The following is a 20,217-nucleotide window of genomic DNA, read 5'->3' as shown; positions in this document are numbered from 1 at the left end:
CACCCTATTTCAACCAGGTGCCATGAATGATATCACTCTCCTGAGGATAACACAGAGAGATAAAGAACAGATGTTGTTTGAATGTCAGCAAACATACACTGCAATCCTTTGTTCTACAATGATTCCCGAGTACGTGCTACTGGCCTGAAGTGGTAAAGTGTCCTGGCCAGTGCATCTGAATTGAGAGTCCTGTCCAGAGCGGTCACAATGGAGCACTGTGGGATAGCTCCCGGAGGCCAGTAACATCTAATTGCATCCACAGTACCCCAAATTCGACCCAACAAGGCTGATTTCAGTGCTAATCCCCTTGTTGGGGGTGGAGTAAGGAAATCGATTTTAAGAGCCCTTTAAGTCGAAAAAAGGGCTTCGTCGTGTGGACGGGTGCAGGGTTAAATTGATTTAACGCTGCTAAATTCGACCTCATCTCCTAGTGTAGACCAGAGTTGTGTCAGCAGCTGGTGAGCCAGCATGCCCTAGGATTCATCACTCTGTCCAGCAGCCACAGATAAGCACATTCCAGGAAAGTTTCTGCTAAAACACTCAGCAGTGAAATAGCAAACACTGGCAAGGCTGTTGTCGTCCAGATTCTGTGTCAACACCCCACTGGGATGAATGCGGCACTCCGTACACTGCAGAGCTAGTGGGGCAGCTGTCTGGCTGCAGGCTCAGGGAGATGTCACACACTGGTTCACAGCTAGCTCCTGTTTTGAAGATTTTCCTCATAACCCTAAGGGTCAGAAATTTACTTTTAAATTAAAGCTCAGACTCCACTGAGTACAATTCATGGGCAGTGGAATTTCACAGCCATGGAATCTCAGAATATATAGACCCTCCCCATACACATGCATACAGGCAGGCTCACAGGTTTATAAGCATGTTTACATCTGCAATGCATGTACATTTACACACATCTGAACTGAAATGCATGAACATTTACACACCAACTCTATCAGAGCATGTGCAGATACACACCAACCTGTACACTCTCCTGTATGCATTCCTTTGCACATGCTCCCTTTCAGAGGATGGGTGATCCTCTGTGCATTGCATCCCTTAGCAAGTGAGCTCAGTTTTATTTTCCCACCCCAGGGTTCGCATGTCCAGGTCTGAACAGTATCTGAGAGCAGAGACCCTCTGAAAAATTCTCTGGTGTACTGCAGCTGTCAGCCCTGAGGACCCGTCACACAGCATGAGCCCAACCAGCACTGCCAACCTTGGTGATCTGAGAAAGAGAGACAGACAGATTGATGCATGAAGAGCAAACAGTAAACTCAGTGCTATACATTGTCCTTTCGTGTAGGTTCCTTTGTGCTGTTCATTCCCTCTGGGGCACCTGGCATTGGCCATTGTCAGAGAGTTTTATAATGAAAAGGTTTGATGTTCAGGGTGCTGCACAAAGGTGCTGCTGGGTGCTGATGTTTAGGGTGCTGCTGGGCTTTAGATTCCCCCTTGATAAAACAGGAATAACAACCCTTCCATTCTCTCACCCTTTGTCTGTCTGATCTAGGTAGACTGCAGACGCTCTGGGGCAGAGATTCTCTCACCATGTGTTTGCACAGTGCTTAGTGCAGTGAGTCCCATGGTAGCTGGGACTTCTAGCCATTACTAGCATGCAAATTATAAATGCTGTCTTGCACTCAGAATCACCAGCTGAGTAATGCAAGTTGAGCGGTGGGAGGGATAACAATGCTCACAGCTAACCAATCTGTGCAATCTGAATGCAAACACTGTGATACCTGCATGATCTGCTGCTCTCCTTGCAAGTGCCTCTTAGTCCCAGTGATGTGCTCCTTTATCTTCATCCTCACCAGGAGCATCACTGGGCATTCGGAGAGGAGTGGGCCTACAGAAATTAAATGAGAGATGCTGCAGAGAGGAGAATAGAGAATAACGATACGGAGTTGTGGTTTCCAAGGTGAGGGGAGGAGAATGGTACTGGAGTTTAGCAGCTCTGTGATTGTGGCCCTGTTAAACTCTAGAGGTCTTGACCCAGCCTCCCGCAGCAAGGCGGTCTCACATCTATTAATAAGGTCTTAGTCTGCATCATGAATTCATAGGCACTGAACTGATGGGGCTCTATGTAGGACCATCATGTAAGCTGTCCCCAATTTATGAGCCTCAAAAAGATGCTGCTCTCTCACTGGTTGCTTCTGCCTGAGATCCATGGGATACGCATCGTCTCTGCTGAGTAAATCTCACCTCCAAAATAAGAACAAAGGACTTGCTAGAGTGGATTGGACCTCGAGCCCAGCATCCCATCTGGGACAGGAGCCTGCACTACAGAGCAAGAGCAAAAGGGGTCAAAAGGCCCCCTTTGTCGCCCAGAGGCAGGACTCAGAATACCCAGAAGGGGCCACTCTGCTGAGGAGGACAGGGCCTTCCCCACAGGCACTTCATTGTAACCATAATCCAATGAGCAGTGCGGTGTGTGGCTTGCTCTGGGAGAGACGGTGTGGATGTGTCACAGAAGCTGCATGCAGGGGCTGGCTCTTTAGCTCAAGCTGTATGGACTTGTGCTTCTGGCCCTACAGGTCCTTGGCCCAGTGCCTAGTGTGCTGGCTTTGCCAATGACGTTCGGTTTTTAACGCCACAGTGCATCCAGATGCCACAGTGCACCCAGACACCACAGTGATGGACACTTAAATATGAGGAATGAATAACTATACACCCCTCACCCGGTAAGTGAATGAACGAATAAGTATGTGGATTCAAACAACCAAACTTTCCCTTGTCTTTCCAGACACCTGGAGTGCAGATGATGGGCTCCTGGAGCACTCCTTTTCCTGCCACTGAGTTCACACAGCCTCAGACAAATAGCTTCATTTGTGAGATCCAAGATGGCTTCCTTGCAGTGACACTCCCTGTGATGTACTCCCTCATCTTCATCATCAGCCTGCTCAGCAACATGCTGGCCCTCTGGGTGTTCTGGCGCCACATGCAGAGGAAGACCTCCATCACAGTGTACATGAGGAACCTAGCTTTGTCAGACCTCCTGCTCTCCCTCTGCCTACCCTTCCGGGTGGCCTATCAAAACCAGAGCAGCCCTTTGATCCTCTGCACGGTAGTTGGTGCTTTCTTCTACCTCAACATGTATGTCAGCATCATGTTCCTCAGCCTGATCAGTCTGGACCGCTACCTGAAGATCATTTGACCTCTCCAGCAGCCTAAAATCCACACCCTGCCTTGCACCACAGTAGCTGCGAGGGTGGTTTGGCTGGCCTATGCCATTTTCACGCTGCCTTTCTTTTTCAAGACTAGAGAAAAGGGGCCTTATGCCGACAACTGCTTCCACTGCAGGAGCAAACGCCCACTGGGGGCAGCCCTCAACATGGTCTCTGTGGCCACCTTCTTCATTCACCTGCCTCTCTTCCTCTATTTTTATGGCAAGATATCTGCCAAGCTCCACAATGTCTCCTCAGGGAAAGCTCAGCAGCAGAGCAGAAGGACAAGCAGCAGGTCCATCACAAAGACCTTTGTGGTCCTGGTCATCTTCACTGTGTGCTTTGCCCCCTATCACTTTGTCCGCATGCCATATGTAAGGGGACTGTTGCCCCCTTACTAACATTCAGTGGGGGTGTTTTAGTTGCTAGCTCCCAGTACTAAAAAGGGGGAAGTGTCGATGGGGAATCAGAACCCTGAGACTGACAGCCCCCAGGAACAATGGGGAGAGGCCAATGCTCCACATCAGCCTGAATGACAGGGCGGGCAGGCTAATCAGAGTCAGGAGGCCAGGGAGGTCCCGTCCTGCATGTGAGCTGGAATTGCCTGGGTCAGACAGAGTGGGGCCGAGCTAAGGAGAAAGCAGGGGCCCAAGCTGAGCTGGGGAGCAGAGCTGTGCCAGACCCAGAGAGAGCAGACCCTGTCCTGGGAGCAGAGCTGCAGCCCCAAAGCCAGAGGCACAGCCCAGAGAGAGCGGACTTGCCCTGGGAGCAGAGCTGCAGCAACCAGAGCCAGAGGGGCCAGAAAAGCAGCCCACGAAGCCGGTCAGTGCTGGGAGCAGAGTGACAGAAGCAGCCTGCAGAGCAGACCTGTCCTGGGAGCAGAGCTGCAGCAACCAGAGCCAGGGGGCCAGAGAAGCAGCTCAGGGAGCTGGAGGCAGAGCAGCAGCAGCAGTGCTGAGACAGAGTGGTGGAGCTGGGGCTGGAGCAGTCTGTAGCTGGGTGCGGTGAGCAGCTGGGAGAGAGCGAGGGGGACCCTGGGCAGCAGGCCCAGCACAGGGAGACGCCTCAGCCAAGAGGCTCTGCAGGCCAGGCTTGGATCGTAACCCCGACAGGGCGGGGTGACACTGGGAAGAAGGGTCCTACCACTTAGAGCCTGAGAGCGTGTGGCCACCACCAGAGCAAGTGTCCAACCCACAGCGTCCCTACAGCACAGCCAGGGCCTGAGAAGGCAGCCTGGGACTTACAAGGAACAGACTGTGAAGTGCCCTGACATTCCAGAGACACTGTTTGTGATGTTCCCTGCCACAGAGCTGGTTGATGTGTTTCCTTTAGCCTTTCCCATTTTTCCGTATTAAAATTTATCGTTGATTAAATAACTTGCTTTTGCTTTAACTTGTATGTAATGGTCAGTGGGTCGGAGAAGTGCCCAGTGCAGAGAGAGCACCCCGGAGTGGGGACACCCTAGCCCCTGTCCTAGGTGACCACAGCATGGTTGGGGGTCGAGCCCCCACGGAATCCTGGGCCTAGCCTTGTTGGGGTTACGAGGACTCTGCCAGACAGAGAGTGGAAGGGGAGTCCTCAAGGGCAGGGAGGCCACTGGGTAAAGGAAGTGGGAGCGAGGACTCAGATCCTTTCTCTAGCCCATTTCACCAGGGTAGTGCAGAAGCCAGGAAAGTTCCCCACAATAGCGGGACTATTCCCCCACTTACACATACATCCTGGCTCAGCTGGATGTCATCTCCAGCACACAGTGGAAGCAGGCTCTCCACCTCACCAGCAAGCTTGTTCTCTGCATCTCGGCCCCCAACAGCTGCCTGGACCCCGTGATTTTCTTCTTGTCCAGCAGCTTCAGGAAAGCAGTGCTATGCACCATCCAAGGCAAGCTGAAGAGAGCTCTTCTGAGGAACCAGGGGGCTCTAAACCACAGTAAATCCATCACAGAACCAGGGCAGGATTAAAGAATTTTAATTTTTAATTTAATCAGACTCCCCAATATTTCCATTGTGGGGGTTCGAGTGCCCCACCCAGCTCCCATTCTGCCACCCTGTATTGGGCTGTGTGTATACAGAGGTTTGTAGGAAACTTGTCACACCAGGGATAGCGACACTGTGGGCTCCAGGGTAGACCAGCTGCTGGCCTTTTTACCAACTTGCATCCAATCCTGTTCTGAGCGTGGCTGTAGGTGACTGTGGTGGTGACAGCTGGGCCCAATCTACACTAGCACCAGCAAAGCATTTGTGATGCTCACAAGTCTGGGGAAGTCCTGACTGGACCTGGGGGAAGGAAGCTGCCCCAGCTGCTACAGAGCCCTCTCTGGATACAAGGTGAAAGCACCAACACAGAGAAGGTAGCGCCCAAGGGCTGAGCTGCAGGCAAGCTGCAGTCCTACCTCCGTCAGCACGTTGCACCACAGCTGTGTGTGTTTATAGTAAAGGAAACAGGATATGGTGTGGGGCAGCTACTTCTTTGAAGTGAGCATCCTCCCCTCTAGTCCTTGGGGGTTTGCAGGCAGTACATGCAGAATTCAACCAGTTCAATGCCTCTTTGCCTTTGTTTCCATTATGTCCTGGGTCTGGCATGGAGCCTGCAGGCACACACCTTCCTCCACCACCTCCAAGGGCTATGATGTGACTGGCAGCTCCTTTATCTCCACCTGAAAGGTCTCTTCCTGTCTTTTTATCAGGACCTCCTCAGGACCTGGAAGCTATGCTTGGTAATTAGGTCCCTAGTGGGTGCCGAGGGGAGGAGTGCTGCACAGAACCCTGCTACATGCCTCACACCTTTGTGTGCAGGTGGTGGCGCCTCCTTGGGCCACTGGAGGATGGCCCTGGCACGTCACCAGACTTGGAGACCTCCTGGACTACAGTTGGAGGGCCTGGGTGGACCCCATGGCATTCAGCCAGGGCATGGGGTTGCCCATTCTGCTTTTCCCCAGTTGTGTGCTCCTAGAGGTGAGGGCAGCCTTAACCCACACTGCTCTTGCTTATCCCAAATGGGTCCTGAGAGAGGGCGCTCCCCACCCACTCCTCACCCCAGGCCACTTAGAGCTTGTCACCAGGCCCCCTGCTAGGAAAGCTCTCCCAGCTACCCCCGACACAATACCAGCTAGGCCACCTCTGAACCATGCCCTGAGAACATCTGCACATGCTTGAGCTTCATGCCATCCACTTCCTTGCCCTCGTCTCCTGCCCCGACCCCCAATTGCAGGCTATGCTGCCACCTGCCCAGGGCCAGGAACTCCAGTGTTCTGGTTCCACAGACTGCCGTGGATATTGGTTGGTGAGCACGGATCCATACTTCACATGGTCCATGGACTCTCCTGACACCCATCCCTTCTGCGCCAAGGGGGAGACCCTGGCACACATCTCCCAAGGGTGTGTCAGGCTGCAACCCCTCTTCCAGCGCTTTCCCCCTCCCCTGTTGATCCTGGCACGCCCTACATGTGGCCCCACAAAGTATTAAGACCTCCTCATTGACCTCCTCCTGGCACCAACCATCGCTCCAGCAGGAGGATGGGGCGGGGGTTCTATTTCTGGTCCCTCATCAAATCACACCTGTGAGCAGAGTTCCAATGACTCCTTAGCCACCTGGGAGGAGCGTTGGGCACTGTCAGGGGTTCTCTGCTCAGTGTCCCTGGCTGGAGCCCTGATTTTTTGGCCTCTGATCCTGGTTTTCCCTTGGTTGTCCCCAGAATTCATTGGTGGCCTAGGTTCAATGGTTTCTCCCCTTGGTTGAGGGAGCAGATCTTCAGTTGTAGGCCCACCCATCCCAACACCCGCAATAGGTACACCCCGGCCCTTCCACCCCTGTGTTCACAAGGATTTTCAAGCAACTACTGTTAATCAAGGCAGAAGTCCATTCCACAGCAACACAAAAATCCAGGCGAGGTGCTGCATTTCTTCCATGTCCCTGTGAACTTGGTCCTGGACTCAGTATCCTGGGCTGTTGGTATAACCCAGTGTGGCAATTCTTACCTTGTTGTGCTACATTAATATGCTAAGCTCCACCCACCCCTCTACTGTAGGTAACTACTATCTGTGGGAAACTAACACAGAGGCCAAGGGACATGCTTGAGGTCATGTAGCATGTCTGTGGCAGAGCCAGAAATACAATCCAGAACTCCTAGTCCCCTGCTTTCACTGCTAGACCACGCTCCCTCTTGTGACTTGAAGAGGAGAAGTGGGGCAGCATGGGCCTAGGCAGTGTGGTATAGGCTTTTAGGAAAAACAGGCCAGACCAGACTTGAATTTCTAACATAGTTTAAAAAAAAAAAAAAAAAGTAGAACAATGTCCTCTTCTTTTGCAGGGTGAGGGAAACGTGAGCCTTTCTTACTTCTCATAAAAAAGCCAACAATTTTGCTGATTTTGCTTTTCCTTTGCAGGTCACCTTTAAAGGTCAATATTGTAAAAGGTGCATGGGACATTAGAGTCTGTGATTGTCTTGGTTTTGAGAACTTAAACCAAAGCTCTTCCCTGTTGCAACATATTACAGGATCAGAAGTCCATGCTCTTGTCATAGCCTGAACACTTCCACTAGTACCCTGTCGGCTGTGAGCTTCCTATTCAATTGGCCAAATGCTAACCCTGGGACTATGTTGGCTGGGAATGGAATCGGTGCATGCAACTGACAATAGAAAATGTGACAAGTTTGATCAACTAATTGCAGGCGCTAGCATAGTTTAAAGTGGTTTGGTGAATGAAAAAAGCTACACTGGCAAAAGCACTTTTATGCTGTACAACTGGGTCTACACTAGGACTTCCATCAGCACAGAAATGTTGCCAAAAAACAAGATCACACCCTTTACTGACACTGCTATACTGGAAAGGTTCTAGTGTACACCTGATATTGCACAATGAAGTGTCTGCTGCTTCATTTAATAGAGAAGGGAGAAGTATTACATGAATTCTCTATAGTTAAATTCTTTCAGCCAAATTCAGCTTTGGGGTAAATGGGCCCATTTCTACCAACTGCAGCGTAGTTGTGCTAGTTTCTAACCTGCTTAAATTTAGTCCTTTAGAATTTAAGGCTTACCCCCAAATTCTGCCTCCAATGTGCAGGGTGTAACCCCACTGCTAATGGAGGAGACACAGTGTGGACCAACCCAGAATTGGGGTGTTAGTCACTTTCTGGAACAGTTCTAGCGATGGAGGATGCACAGGTGCAGTGATGGCCGCAATAGGAATTTCTAACTGAAGAGATGACTACATTTTCTCTTGTGAGATCATTTGGGACAGGTGAGAGTCAGGTCACCTTAAGTCTGGTACTGGGGAATGCTGCAGGTCAAGAGGAGACCTTGACTTGTGGCCTCTCATGCCCATCTCCAGCCTTCTGACCTGACAGAAGTTAAAGATCCCCTAGTATTAGGGGAGAACAGAGAGCCAAAACTCCAGGGATAATAAAACAGGCTCTCCCTTTATAGGTTAGCACTAGGCACACTCCAAACCCCAAGTCCTCCAAGCATCCCTGCTCCTGTGGACACTCTCACAATTAGCAGACCCGCTGTTCCCCAAAGAACCGTACACCACAGCTTACTAACTACACCCTGCAGCACAGCTTCGGCTTAACACACAGCACTTACATATATTTATGTTAGGATATAGATATTCAGGCCTGTCTGCAAAGCCTATACTAAGAATTTAGGTGTATTCTTATCACTTAGCTAGTTATAGAGGTATAAAAGAATCAAGAATCAAAACCACTGACTGCCTGTCTGAGGCCCTGTTCTTAGGCTAAGGCCTTTGGCTAAGCAGCAGAGACAGCCATAAGCTGGGAAGCGAACGGTCACATCCTCACATTCCAAACTAGTCACATTGAAAGAAGGTGCTATTGGGCTGTTAGGAATACAATCCTGTCCTGATAATGCCTATCGCCTCCAGAGAAAGGGAAGTGCCTAGAAGATGTAAAAGGAAATTTAGTTTGATAGCATCCTGTCTGGCAAGAACTCACTTATCAATAGCTAGAATGTGAAATCCTCATTTCTGTGTTGTTCTATCTCTGTAGTCCCCATTTCCCTATTGTTTGTCTGTATAATCTCCATCTGGTTCTGTGATTGTTTCCGTCTGCTGTATAATTAAGTTTGCTGGGTGTAAACTAATTAAGGTGGTGGGATATAATTGGTTAAATAAACATGTTACAATATGTTAGGATTGGTTAGTTAAGTTTCAGTAAAATGATTGGTTAAGGTATAGCTAGCAGAACTCAAGTTCTCCTATATATGCTGCAGTCAATCAGGAAGTAAAGGTGGGGAAATTGGAATCATGTTTTGCTAAGGGGGAACATGGGAACAGAGACACAGATAATGCTCTGTGGTGTCAGAGCTGGGAAGGGGGATACTAAGGAAGGAAACTGGAATCATGCTTGCTGGAAGTTCACCCCAATAAACATCAAATTGTTCGCACCTTTGGACTTCGGGTAGTGTTGCTCTCTGTTCATGTGAGAAGGACCAGGGAAGTAAGCGGGTGAAGGAATAAGCCCCTAACAGTTTACAGCAAACCTAAGTTTATTTAACAAAGGAGAGAGGTTGGAGAAGCAGTAAGCACCTTCCATCCTGATTTTGCAGGTGTGATTTAGTAGAGACAAATGGTCACATATAAAATAAAATCATGACATGCTTTCTAGGGCCTAAACGTAACTAGTCTAAAGAAGCCCATCTCACCCAAAGTTCTTCCCAGTGGTTTCAGCCAAGCCTGGCTGAGATTTCTTTTCTTGAAGCAAATCCACTGGCAGTTTCCCTTCTCCCCTTGGCATCCATCTGCTGTACCCAGAGAGTTCCGAAAGGTCTTTGTCTTTACTTGCAAATAGGATGCCTCTGCTGGTTTTGTTTCTTTCTGACCCCTCCCCCACCAATCCACTGATTAGCATTTTGTTCAGACTACAAGTGAGCATCCATTATGAACCATCCAATACTCATGCAGGTAACCAGCCCAAGTGAGAAGCATCTTTTGCCCCCTGCTGGGTAGGAATATGTGGGTCATCTTTTGGTAACCTGCCTTAGCTGCCAAACCTAGGGACCATCGTCAGCATATATATGCAATTCCTCACAGATTTCCCATACATCCATCTTGCAGTACTTACAATGGCCAGTGTGACACAGGCACTCAGAGACCTCGCACAGCATTCTGTGGCAGACTAGTATGTAGGTAATAAACCCCACGGATCCCTATCACCTTTATGTCCTCCTGTGCCACCAGGCCAGCCAGCTGGCACAAAAGTCCCTGGATCACAAGCTCCTCGGCAGACCAGGTCCGGTTATTGCCAGAATCTGAAGCCAGAGACACGTAGGCCTTTGGCCAGCTCCACATCTAATCCTCTTGCAGGAGCAGAGTGTAATACCCAATAGCTTCTGTGTAGGACTAACTTACCAGGTAGTCACCCATCCTCCAAATAGAGACACTGAAAGGACTAAAGTACTTCAGGCCCCCTCTCTCTTGGTCAGTCTCATGTCAGGTCTTGGACTGAAGTGTGAGTGACTCTCCTCAGGGCTGATATTGTTGAACCATTTCAAGTCCTTTGTCTGGAACCAAATTGCATCAATCTGGGTGCTGTTTCCCCTGGGTGTGCATTTAAAAAGATGTATCTGCATTGTTTCAGTACTGGGATTTGCATTATAACCCACCAGCAACTTCAGTTCCTGCAGGGAGCATCCCCCATTGAGCCAGGAATACAATCCCTAGCCAGCCCATAACCATACCTAATAACCTTTATGAATTTGATACAACAATCGGAATATTCCAGGCATCCATAGTACATCACATCTCAAGGAATAATCAAAGACTATTATATTTTTTCCAAAGCTTTGCATGTGTCACACCTTACACTCGCTTCAATGGGACTACTTATTGTCATACTGATAAGGGTAGCATAAAATCCCTCCTGGGTAGCTGTACTGAATCTTTACCTATAATGGGTTAAGAAGCTCAAATAACCTGGTTGGTACTTGACCAAAAGGACCAGTGAGGAAGGAAGATACTTTCAAATCTTGGAGGGGGAGGATTTGTTTGTGGCTCTCTTTGTTTGATCCCTCTCCACACGGAGAGAGAGGCCAGGCAGGTACAACATCTCCTGAAAACCTACCTGAAATGACCCATCTAAGTTACAAAAATTGTAAGTAAGGCAAAGAAATGCATTAGGTTATTTTTTGTTTTAGCTTGTGAATTTTCCCTATGCTAAGAGGTAGTTTTATTCTTGTTTTTGTAACTGTGAAGCTGAGAAAGAGGGGAATTCTCTGTGTTTTAAATCTTTTTGTTACCCTGTAAAGTTACCTTCCATCCTGATTTTGCAGGTGTGATTTTTTTTTTACTTTTTCTTTATAAATAAAATTCTTCTTTTAAGAACCTGATTGATTTTCAGTGTCCTATAAACAAAAGGTTTGGTCTGTGCTCACATTGTTAACCAGATTGGTTGGTATATTATTCTTAAGCCTCCCCAGGAAAGGGGGTGAATGGGTTTGGGGAAATAGGGACTCCAAGTGACCCTTTCCTGAATTTTTGTGTAAATCACTTGGTGGTGGCAGCAATACCGTCCAAGGACAAGGAAAGGAATTTGTGCCTTGGGGAAGTTTTAACCTAAGCTGGTAAAATATAAGCTTAGGAGATCTTTCATGCAGGTCCCCACATCTGTACCCAGAGTTCACAGTGTGTGGGGGGAACCCTGACACTTGTAGAGTAGGTACTACTTCATGAAAAGATATCACAACTTGGCATCTTTACTGTGTGTCTCAGGCAGAGAGGAAAATTACCCTCTCAAAAAAACTTTTCCAAGATCCAAGTCACTCTTGGAGATTTAACAACCTTGGGAGGAGAAAAACCCTGAAGAAGATTGGACTGAGGACTGGCTAGATGTAACGAAGCACATGTAATGGCAGGATCAATGTAACACAGGTGAGAGATAAGTCCCATACTCACAGACCTGAGCCTCCAACTCACTGTGGTGAAAAAAAGAAGCAACTCCTATTTTATTAGCAAAAATTAGTCTGAAAAGCTTGAGTACATCGAAGAGCATCATTGTGAACAGACTGTTCCAGACATGATGTTAAGACAAATGCATAGATTTGACAGAGCACTAGTGTGTGACTAAATACACTAGTACTAAGTAAGTGACAGAGCACTAGTGTGTGACCCCAAATACTTGACTCCAGCAAGTTGCTCAGAAGAAATTCCAAATCCCTAAGATCTGGGGAAGGGTGGTGAGGAAGGTTAAGCCAAGGTTCTCGCCCCTCCACCTTTGTTGCTGGGGAGGGAGGTTAAGAGAAGCTGAAAAGGACATGCAGGGAAAATATGTTTCAGAAGCTTACAAATTCCTGGTAGCTTTCCCCACCATGTGCTTCAAGGGGAAAACAAACCAGCACCACGTCATTATAATGGGGATCGTATAGTCACTTCTGGCGAGTTAGGGAGCAGGGTTCAGTTTCCACCAGAGTCGCTTCTAGGTAGACTGGTATCCCCCATCTATTCAGTCTGCTGGGTCCAGAGGAGCACCTACCATACCCCGGTTCCCCATCAGAAAGGCACAGGTTTCACTCCAGTCTCTTGTCAATAACCTTGAGGCAATTTTTCCCTTGCTTTAGTCTGAGCCCTGGGTGTTTGAGCTTCCGGAGGTAGCAGAGCCTTACCTAGTAACAAGTGCTGCTTGGAGCAGCTGGCCCCACTGGAGAGAAGATAGAGTGTTACTGGTTGTGTTACCCACAGTGCTGCTCTTTGAAATACAGAGATTTGGACTCAGGAAATCTGGTAGCACTTTGCTATGTGCAAACATCACTGCCATTCCAACAAAATCCTGACAGAACATCCCCCAGGCTGTGAAGGAATTCGTGAATTCCACTCCCTCTCAAATGCAAAGCTCTCAGCTGCGCTTCAGGCCCAACATTTTGATGGCAAACTCCCTCCCCACTCCCTACAGTTTTAAAACACCCAATACAAACAGGTTTTTCCACCTGTTTCTATATCTAGGCTGTTCTTGAAATCACCCGCCGCCCCAGTGCAGTGTTTGGAACCCAAGACGACATTATAGTAAAAGCACCAAAGGCCAGAAAGTGGTACTGCCCAGGTGGTATCACTCATTGAGTGAGTGAAGTACCCAAGACCCTGATTTTTAACGTTTTTGCTTTTATCCATTTTTTATGTGTAAAAGGCTTTCAAAATGTATGCTTTGCAGTAGTCCCCGTGTGTACCAAGTACCAGAGTTCTTGTTAATTCATAGAATATCAGGGTTGGAAGGGACCTCAGGAGGTCATCTAGTCCAACCCCCTGCTCAAAGCAGGACCAATCCCCAATTTTGCCCCAGATCCCTAAATAGCCCCCTCAAGGACTGAACTCACAACCCTGGGTTTAGCAGGCCAATGCTCAAACCACTGAGCTATCCCTCCCACCAATTTACAAGAGAAGAATTCTGTGCAGAGGGCTTGATGAGGCTTTTTTCCTTCCTTCTGTGACAAAAATTGAGAGCTGCCTCCTATAGCAGAAACGATCAGCACCAGAGCAGCCTCCAGTCCATGGGTCTTGGAAAACACACAACTGGAAAAAAGACCCTCTCCACCCAAAACTTGCAGACATGAATTCACAGCTAATGGATCACTTTTGCACATATCCCCAGTTGGTGGATTACACTGGGTGCTGCAGTTACTCCCTGACAAACCCCAGTGACTGAAGCAAAGCCTTGCTGTCTAGCGGAGCGAGTCCCTTAAACGGACATTGTCTAATCGTTTCACCCAGGTAGGTTTCAGAGAAATTTTATGAACCCTAGTACTAGGAGACATTAATCTGTATAAAGAAAAGGAGTACTTGTGGCACCTTAGAGACTAACCAATTTATTTGAGCATCCAATGAAGTGAGCTGTAGCTCACAAAAGTTTATGCTCAAATAAATTGGTTAGTCTCTAAGGTGCCACAAGTACTCCTTTTCTTTTTGCGAATACAGACTAACAAGGCTGTTACTCTGAAACCTGTCATTAATCTGTATGTGAACTAAATGAAGACCATTGGCTTTATAGGTAAACATCCCCATGCTCTGTTTGCAGCAGAACAGCAGCTGGCTAGTTCAGGAGAATCAGAGGCGAGACTGACCAGCCTCGTTTCATTTTCCAGGCTTAGTGAGGTGAAAAAAGCAAACAGCCTGAAGAGTGAAAAAATAAATGAGATTGGTCATGGTCAGCTGTCATTGGTAACAGGAAAGGGTCTGCTTTTAAAGAGGATTTCTATCTTGACAGTGTCCCTTAAAATGCCAGACACTCCTATGCAATCCATGTCTTTAGGGGTCTGGAACACATGAGTTATGAGGAGAGGCTGAGGGAGCTGGGATTGTTTAGCCTGCAGAAGAGAAGAATGAGGGGGGATTTGATAGCTGCTTTCAACTACCTGAAAGGGGGTTCCAAAGAGGATGGCTCTAGACTGTTCTCAATGGTAGCAGATGACAGAACGAGGAGTAATGGTCTCAAGTTGCAGTGGGGGAGGTTTAGATTGGATATTAGGAAAAACTTTTTCACTAAGAGGGTGGTGAAACACTGGAATGCGTTACCTAGGGAGGTGGTAGAATCTCCTTCCTTAGAGGTTTTTAAGGTCAGGCTTGACAAAGCCCTGGCTGGGATGATTTAACTGGGAATTGGTCCTGCTTCGAGCAGGGGGTTGGACTAGATGACCTTCTGGGGTCCCTTCCAACTCTGATATTCTATGATTCTATGATTCTTTCTGGGCCTGAAAGGCATCTCGTTAGCGACCTTTGGAGGAAAATATGTTGCAAGACCCTAAGCCTCTCTTAGCAGCAGGTTGCCAGCTTCCCTGCACTAAGCCTGTAGCCCTTAGGCAGAGAGAACAGAAAGGCCTAAGCAGCAAGTCTGCAAGAAACACTGCAGCAGCTGTGCCTTCACCCTATGTGCAGGGAAGCTCTGACCAGATAAGGCTGTGGGAACAGTGGAGACAAGCCTGCTGCTGCTCAAACCGAGGGGTGTCGGAAATAGTGTCCTTGCCTTGCACTGCTGCCTGATGAACTGCACCTTGCTCCCTCCCAGATCCTTCTCACTTTTCCTCCTTCCCCACAGATCTCCCTGGAGAGGTTCAATACTACACCGGCTGATGCGTTTGGGCCATCAGTCAGCACAGTTTGCCTTCAATTACTGGAGAAAAATGACATTGTATCTGCCCCGAAATGCATGCACATGGGTGTGGCCAGGGGAGGTGTTTAAGGAGCAGGAAAGAGAAAAGAAACTTGTCACCACCCTCAAGCTGGAGTAATTTGGTGTTTGCATTGCTTCAAGCAGGACCAAAGAAACCCTCTTGTTCTCTCTCGAGCTGGAATCAGGTCTAGCTCAGGGTCAAAACAAAGCAAATAGCTACTCTGGCCTACCACATGCAATGAATCCTGGAAGGTTGCTGACAAAACACCTAGGGGAATGTGAGGGCTTTACCACCTCATTTAAAATCCAGAAGGCACTTGATTGGAATTTTGCATCAGCTGGTGTTTGTGAGCATTTTCAGCAGCAACTCAGATTCTTGGCTTCTTCCTTCTCAAGCGGAGTCAGACTGTGCTGAAAGGCCATGGGGGTGAGGAGCAAGAGAGGTCTCCCCCTCTGCCCAATAGCTGACAATCAGGTAAAGCTCTGGTGACCCTTAACTCCTGCCCATTCCCCCAGGCACCGAGAACTTTTTGGCAGGGATAGGGTGTATGAGGTATTTAAAACGTGCTCGTTCTGGTGACGCACAGTTTTGGGAGCACTGTGGTTGACAGGTTTTGCTGCCTCTCTGCTGCTGACAGTCTATGTTAAGCTTGCAGCCCCAGGAAACGTGCAGTATTTAGCATGTCATCTCTTGTCAGGTAGCACCCGCACAGCTGGCGGTATCCTGTGAATGATTCCCGCCCATGCAGGATGCGCCAGTTATCCACAAACAGCGCCTACATAAGAGGAGAAAAGCACTGAGAATACAGAGTGAAGAAGTGTCCACATGAACAGAGGTCATACTAGAGCAGATTATCACCTAAATGACACACTGAAACATTAAGTGTGGCCCTTGGGCTGCTCCTGGCAGGCTGCTCAATATATAGGCATTGAAATGAACAATGAATTACTATTTACAGTGCAGTAACTCCTAGCCCCAGTCATGGATCAAGGCACCACTGCGCTAGGTGCTGTACAACTGCAGAACAAAAAGGCACACCCTGCCCCAAAGAGCTTCCAATCGAAGATGAGAGACGACAGATAACACAGACACACAGTGGAGTACAAAGAAACAATGAGACAGTACTGGCACAGTCTATACCATTTGCTTGGTGCTTCTATGGTAGTGGCCTGTTGGCAGAGTTCACCAGCAATATAAACCTCGCATCCTTTGCCCTTCTCCTGCAGTAACAGGGAGAGGGTGGAAGGGGCACAAACTCTAACCTCAGGGGTTGCCATACTCCACTTTTCGAGCTGCATATCCTCCCCTCTGTCATGCAGGAGCAGAGGGAGGTTGTAGCAGCTTTCTGACACTAATCTCCACTGGCTGAATCTATCTTGTGTATACGTAAACCTTTTCGGTAGGCTTGGACGGATGTGTCGCTAGGCCAAAACATGCCTAGGATCTGCACACTTGTAATATAGTCTGGTTCTGTGCATTGTAATTGTAATGCTAGACAAGGGGTTAAAGCACAGCACATCCTGGGCATTGTAAACCCTGGGGTGGACCCTTCTTTTTTCTGCTTCCATGGTTTGTGCACCACACACTTCAGTCATGTCTGGGGTTGGAGAATATTGATTTTATAGACTGTTTTGCAGTGCAAGACTCTGAAAGTAGCCTGAGGACAGAGCTTGATAGGAATGCTGGTCTCATCCGTTTCCTCAGATGCCCTCTACATGTTTCATATATTTCCATTAATAAGATCTCCCACTTCTACAAGACCTCAAAGCACTTCACACATTAACCTTCACAACCTACCTCACACTGGTATTTTTATTGGCCCTACTTCACAGATCAGGAGATCTATTTCCCCATCTGTGGCAGCCCTCCTCCCACACTGTTTTTGGGTGAATTCCCACTATTTTTGCTTTGACTTGTGGCCATATCCTCCCTCTGCCCCACTTTTCTGGTGGTAAGAATGTATGCAATGGAGACTTGGGTGCTGCCGATACAATTCATCCTGCCACAGGGTTGTGAGAGGGAAACAGGCACATGGAACTTATCCAAAGTATTACACCAAGTTGGGGGAAAGATCAGCTGTCTTAATTGCCAGGTCCCTATTATATCTAAATATGTGCTGCCACCCTCAGTGAAGTGAGTTCACATGCTCCCACATCCTGTGACTACCTTGCCTGGCTTCAGTTTGACCCAGAGTTCGTTTTCTGGTCTCCGTAGCTCTGTGGTGAGTGTGCGATGCGCGGCGTACCAGCGATGCACAACATCATAAGGCACCGTGTTGATGACAGCTCGGTCGTAGTTATTGTACCTGGGTCAGAACAAAACAGAAGAGACGGTCACCATGGATCTATGAGCAGAGCAGAGCCAGATATTCCACAGGAAACCTCTATAGTCTAATGCACAAAGGACGTCTTTAGGAAGGCCACAAAAACGCATTGGGGTTACTCTGTATTTATGTAGTAAATGTGTCAGGGGTGGGGTGGGCGAAGAGGGGGGATTTAAGAAGGAACAATTAAATCCAAACAAAATTATCCTCACTGAATTATTTTCCAAAAACAAAACAAAAAACACAACACACCACATTTCTGTTAATATTTTGTTTTGGATTTTTTTTAAACCTGCTGGCCTCAAATGACCTGATTGTGTCCCTTTCTTATAAAAACTCTTTTTAACTACAATTGACAATTTACACTGGGCAGGGTGAAGTCAGAGCATCGCAGTGCTTCAAGACAGAGGCAGCATCATTTAAGTGACTCTGAATCACTCATTTGCCAGCTTGGAATGCTGAGAGGGTGAAATTCATGCAATGCAGAGAGCAGGCAAAAGGCCCGCACACCAGAGTGATTATTTCTTTATGGCTGGCAAGTAGGAACAAAATCAAAAATGATGCATGGTTAGTGACCTGTATGTCAAGGGATAGATGGGTATAAACTCTAAGCGGAAGATCAACCCCGATGTATCATGGAGAACCTTAAACTCCTCCTGTCATAATAAAAGGAGATAGTAGATTGCACAATCTTACTCTCCAATCAGTGACTAGTTCAGGGGTGGGCAAACTACGGCCCGCGGGGTGGAGCCAATCCCTCAGGGCTTTGGATCTGGCCCACGGGATTGCTATGCCCATGGCGCTGCGGGCCCCGTACCACTCCCGGAAGCGGCCGGCACCACATCCATGCGGACCCTGGCGGGGGTGGGGTGGGGGCGGAGAGGGGGCAGAGGGTTCCGTGCGCTGCCCTCGTTTGTGGATTCCACACTTGAAGCTCCTATTGGCTGTGGTTCCCCGTTCCTGGCCAATAGGAGCTCAGGGGGAGGTACCTGCAGGCAAGGGTAGCACACAGAATCCTCTGCCCCCCACTTCCCAAGGGGCCACAGGGACGTAGTGATGTCCGCTTCCGGGAATGGTGTGGGGCTAGGGCAGGCAGGGAGCCTGCCTTAGCGGCGCTCTGCCACCCCAGAGCCGCTCCAGGTAAGTGGCGCCAGGCTGGAGCCCACCCCCCACCCTGAGTCCCGTGCCGCACCACACATCCCTCCTGCACCCCAGCCCCCTGCCTTGATCCCCCTCCTGCACCCCGAACCCCTGTCCTGAGCACCCTGATGCACCCTGCCTGCACCCCAACCCCGTCCTGATCCCTCTCCTGCACCCCAAACCCCTGCCAAGCCCCCTCCTGCACCCCAACCCCCTGTCCTGAGCCCCGTCCTGCACACCGCGCCCCCTCCCATACCCCGCACTCCCTTACGCACCCCAACCCCCTGCCCCAGCCCTACATTCATGGCCCTGCATGCAATTTCCCCACCCAAATGTGGCCCTCAGGCCAAAAAGTTTGCCCACCCCTGGACTAGCTCAACACTGTTTTGGGAATACCAGTGCTTGAACAAACTGACCAATCAGCATCCTCAATAGGAAAATCAGTGGAAGCCTGCTTCAATACTATGTACGTTTAATGAAACAAAGGTACAGGGCTGAATGTTTATAGTTCATCTTAGGTGCTGTTATGAGGTACAGAGATGGCAAACACAACTGATCATCATCCAAAATAAAGAGCACAAGCTGGACAGCTTGCATTCTAACCAGAATCAAAGATTCAATAAAACTTGGGCTAAGTTTTACCCCCACATCCCTGTAGACTAGGTGGACATACAGAAAGACCTACGTATAAGGGGCCTGATCCTGCTGGCATTGAAGTCAATGGCATGACTCTCATTGACCTAAATAGTGCAAGATCCAGCTGAAGAGGAAGACCTGTGCCACCTGCAGCCCCCCTGCAGAAAGGTGACTGGGCAGGGCAGTGAGTGAGTGCATTGGGGTTGGCAGCGACTCGCAGTATGAGATTTAAGAGCCGGAGTTCTCTGTTGAAACGTATAGAGTGTTTGGGCTTCTGGCTGCTTGTCCAGGAGATGATGCCCTGAAAATTCCCTGGACACCTCCCCATTGTCAGTCTGGGAATTTGGCAGGCATGGAATTGCCACGGGTTTAGACTTTATAATGAATGGCATGGGTAATGACTGAAAAATAAGTGCGTGGAAGTTGGTGAGAATTACATCAAATAAATATTCAGATTAGAATAGTGGCTCCCACCCTTTCTGGGCAACTGTCCTCATTTTTCAGACGAAAACCTTGCCTGTAGACAGGGCCCGTCCCCTCCCTTTCAGCCAAGTGTGCTGTAACCCATATTAGAGCGGAGGCTGTTTCAAACCCAGTCCTGCAACTGTTCCGTTGCAGGGCAGACAACTCGCAGCTGAATGGGAGATGGTCAAGAAGTGGCATTGCCAGAGCTCAGAACAGAGGCTTATCTTTAAAAGATAGGGTAGAGAGCCTAAAGTACCAGTTAGAAGAGCCAGCAGCCCCAGCACTGGTACATGGTTCAGCACTGGTACTGGCTGGGAGAGCAGGAGAAAATGCAGGATGTAAAAGGAGAGTGGTTCTATCAGTCTACACTGTGCAAAAGGACCAG

General features: G+C 48.7%; 1 protein-coding gene and 1 pseudogene across 5 annotated transcripts in view; one reads left to right on the top strand and one right to left on the bottom strand.

Annotated features, from left to right (window-relative positions):
* Nucleotides 1–707: 707 nt before the first annotated feature.
* Nucleotides 708–5,119, top strand: LOC311526306 (putative G-protein coupled receptor 34; annotated as a pseudogene). The gene is made up of 2 exons: nucleotides 708–3,535; nucleotides 4,877–5,119. The product of its transcript is annotated as a putative G-protein coupled receptor 34 (transcript).
* Nucleotides 5,120–12,088: 6,969 nt separating this feature from the next.
* TMLHE (trimethyllysine hydroxylase, epsilon) overlaps nucleotides 12,089–20,217 on the bottom strand; it is a 47,653-nt gene continuing 39,524 nt past the window's right edge. For all 4 annotated transcript variants that reach the window (XM_084639498.1, XM_084639500.1, XM_084639499.1 and 1 more), the window contains 2 exons: nucleotides 17,435–17,573; nucleotides 12,089–16,043 (listed from right to left, as the gene is read on the bottom strand). In XM_084639498.1, the coding sequence (XP_084495624.1) occupies nucleotides 15,912–16,043; nucleotides 17,435–17,573 (271 nt within the window). In that variant the 3' untranslated portion in view covers nucleotides 12,089–15,911. The remainder of the gene's footprint in view (nucleotides 16,044–17,434; nucleotides 17,574–20,217) is intronic.

The sequence above is a fragment of the Lepidochelys olivacea genome, assembly GCF_965140295.1.
Source record: "Lepidochelys olivacea isolate rLepOli2 genome assembly, chromosome: 9".
Classification (NCBI taxonomy): Eukaryota; Metazoa; Chordata; order Testudines; family Cheloniidae; genus Lepidochelys; species Lepidochelys olivacea.
This window is presented reverse-complemented; position numbering and strand designations above follow the sequence as displayed.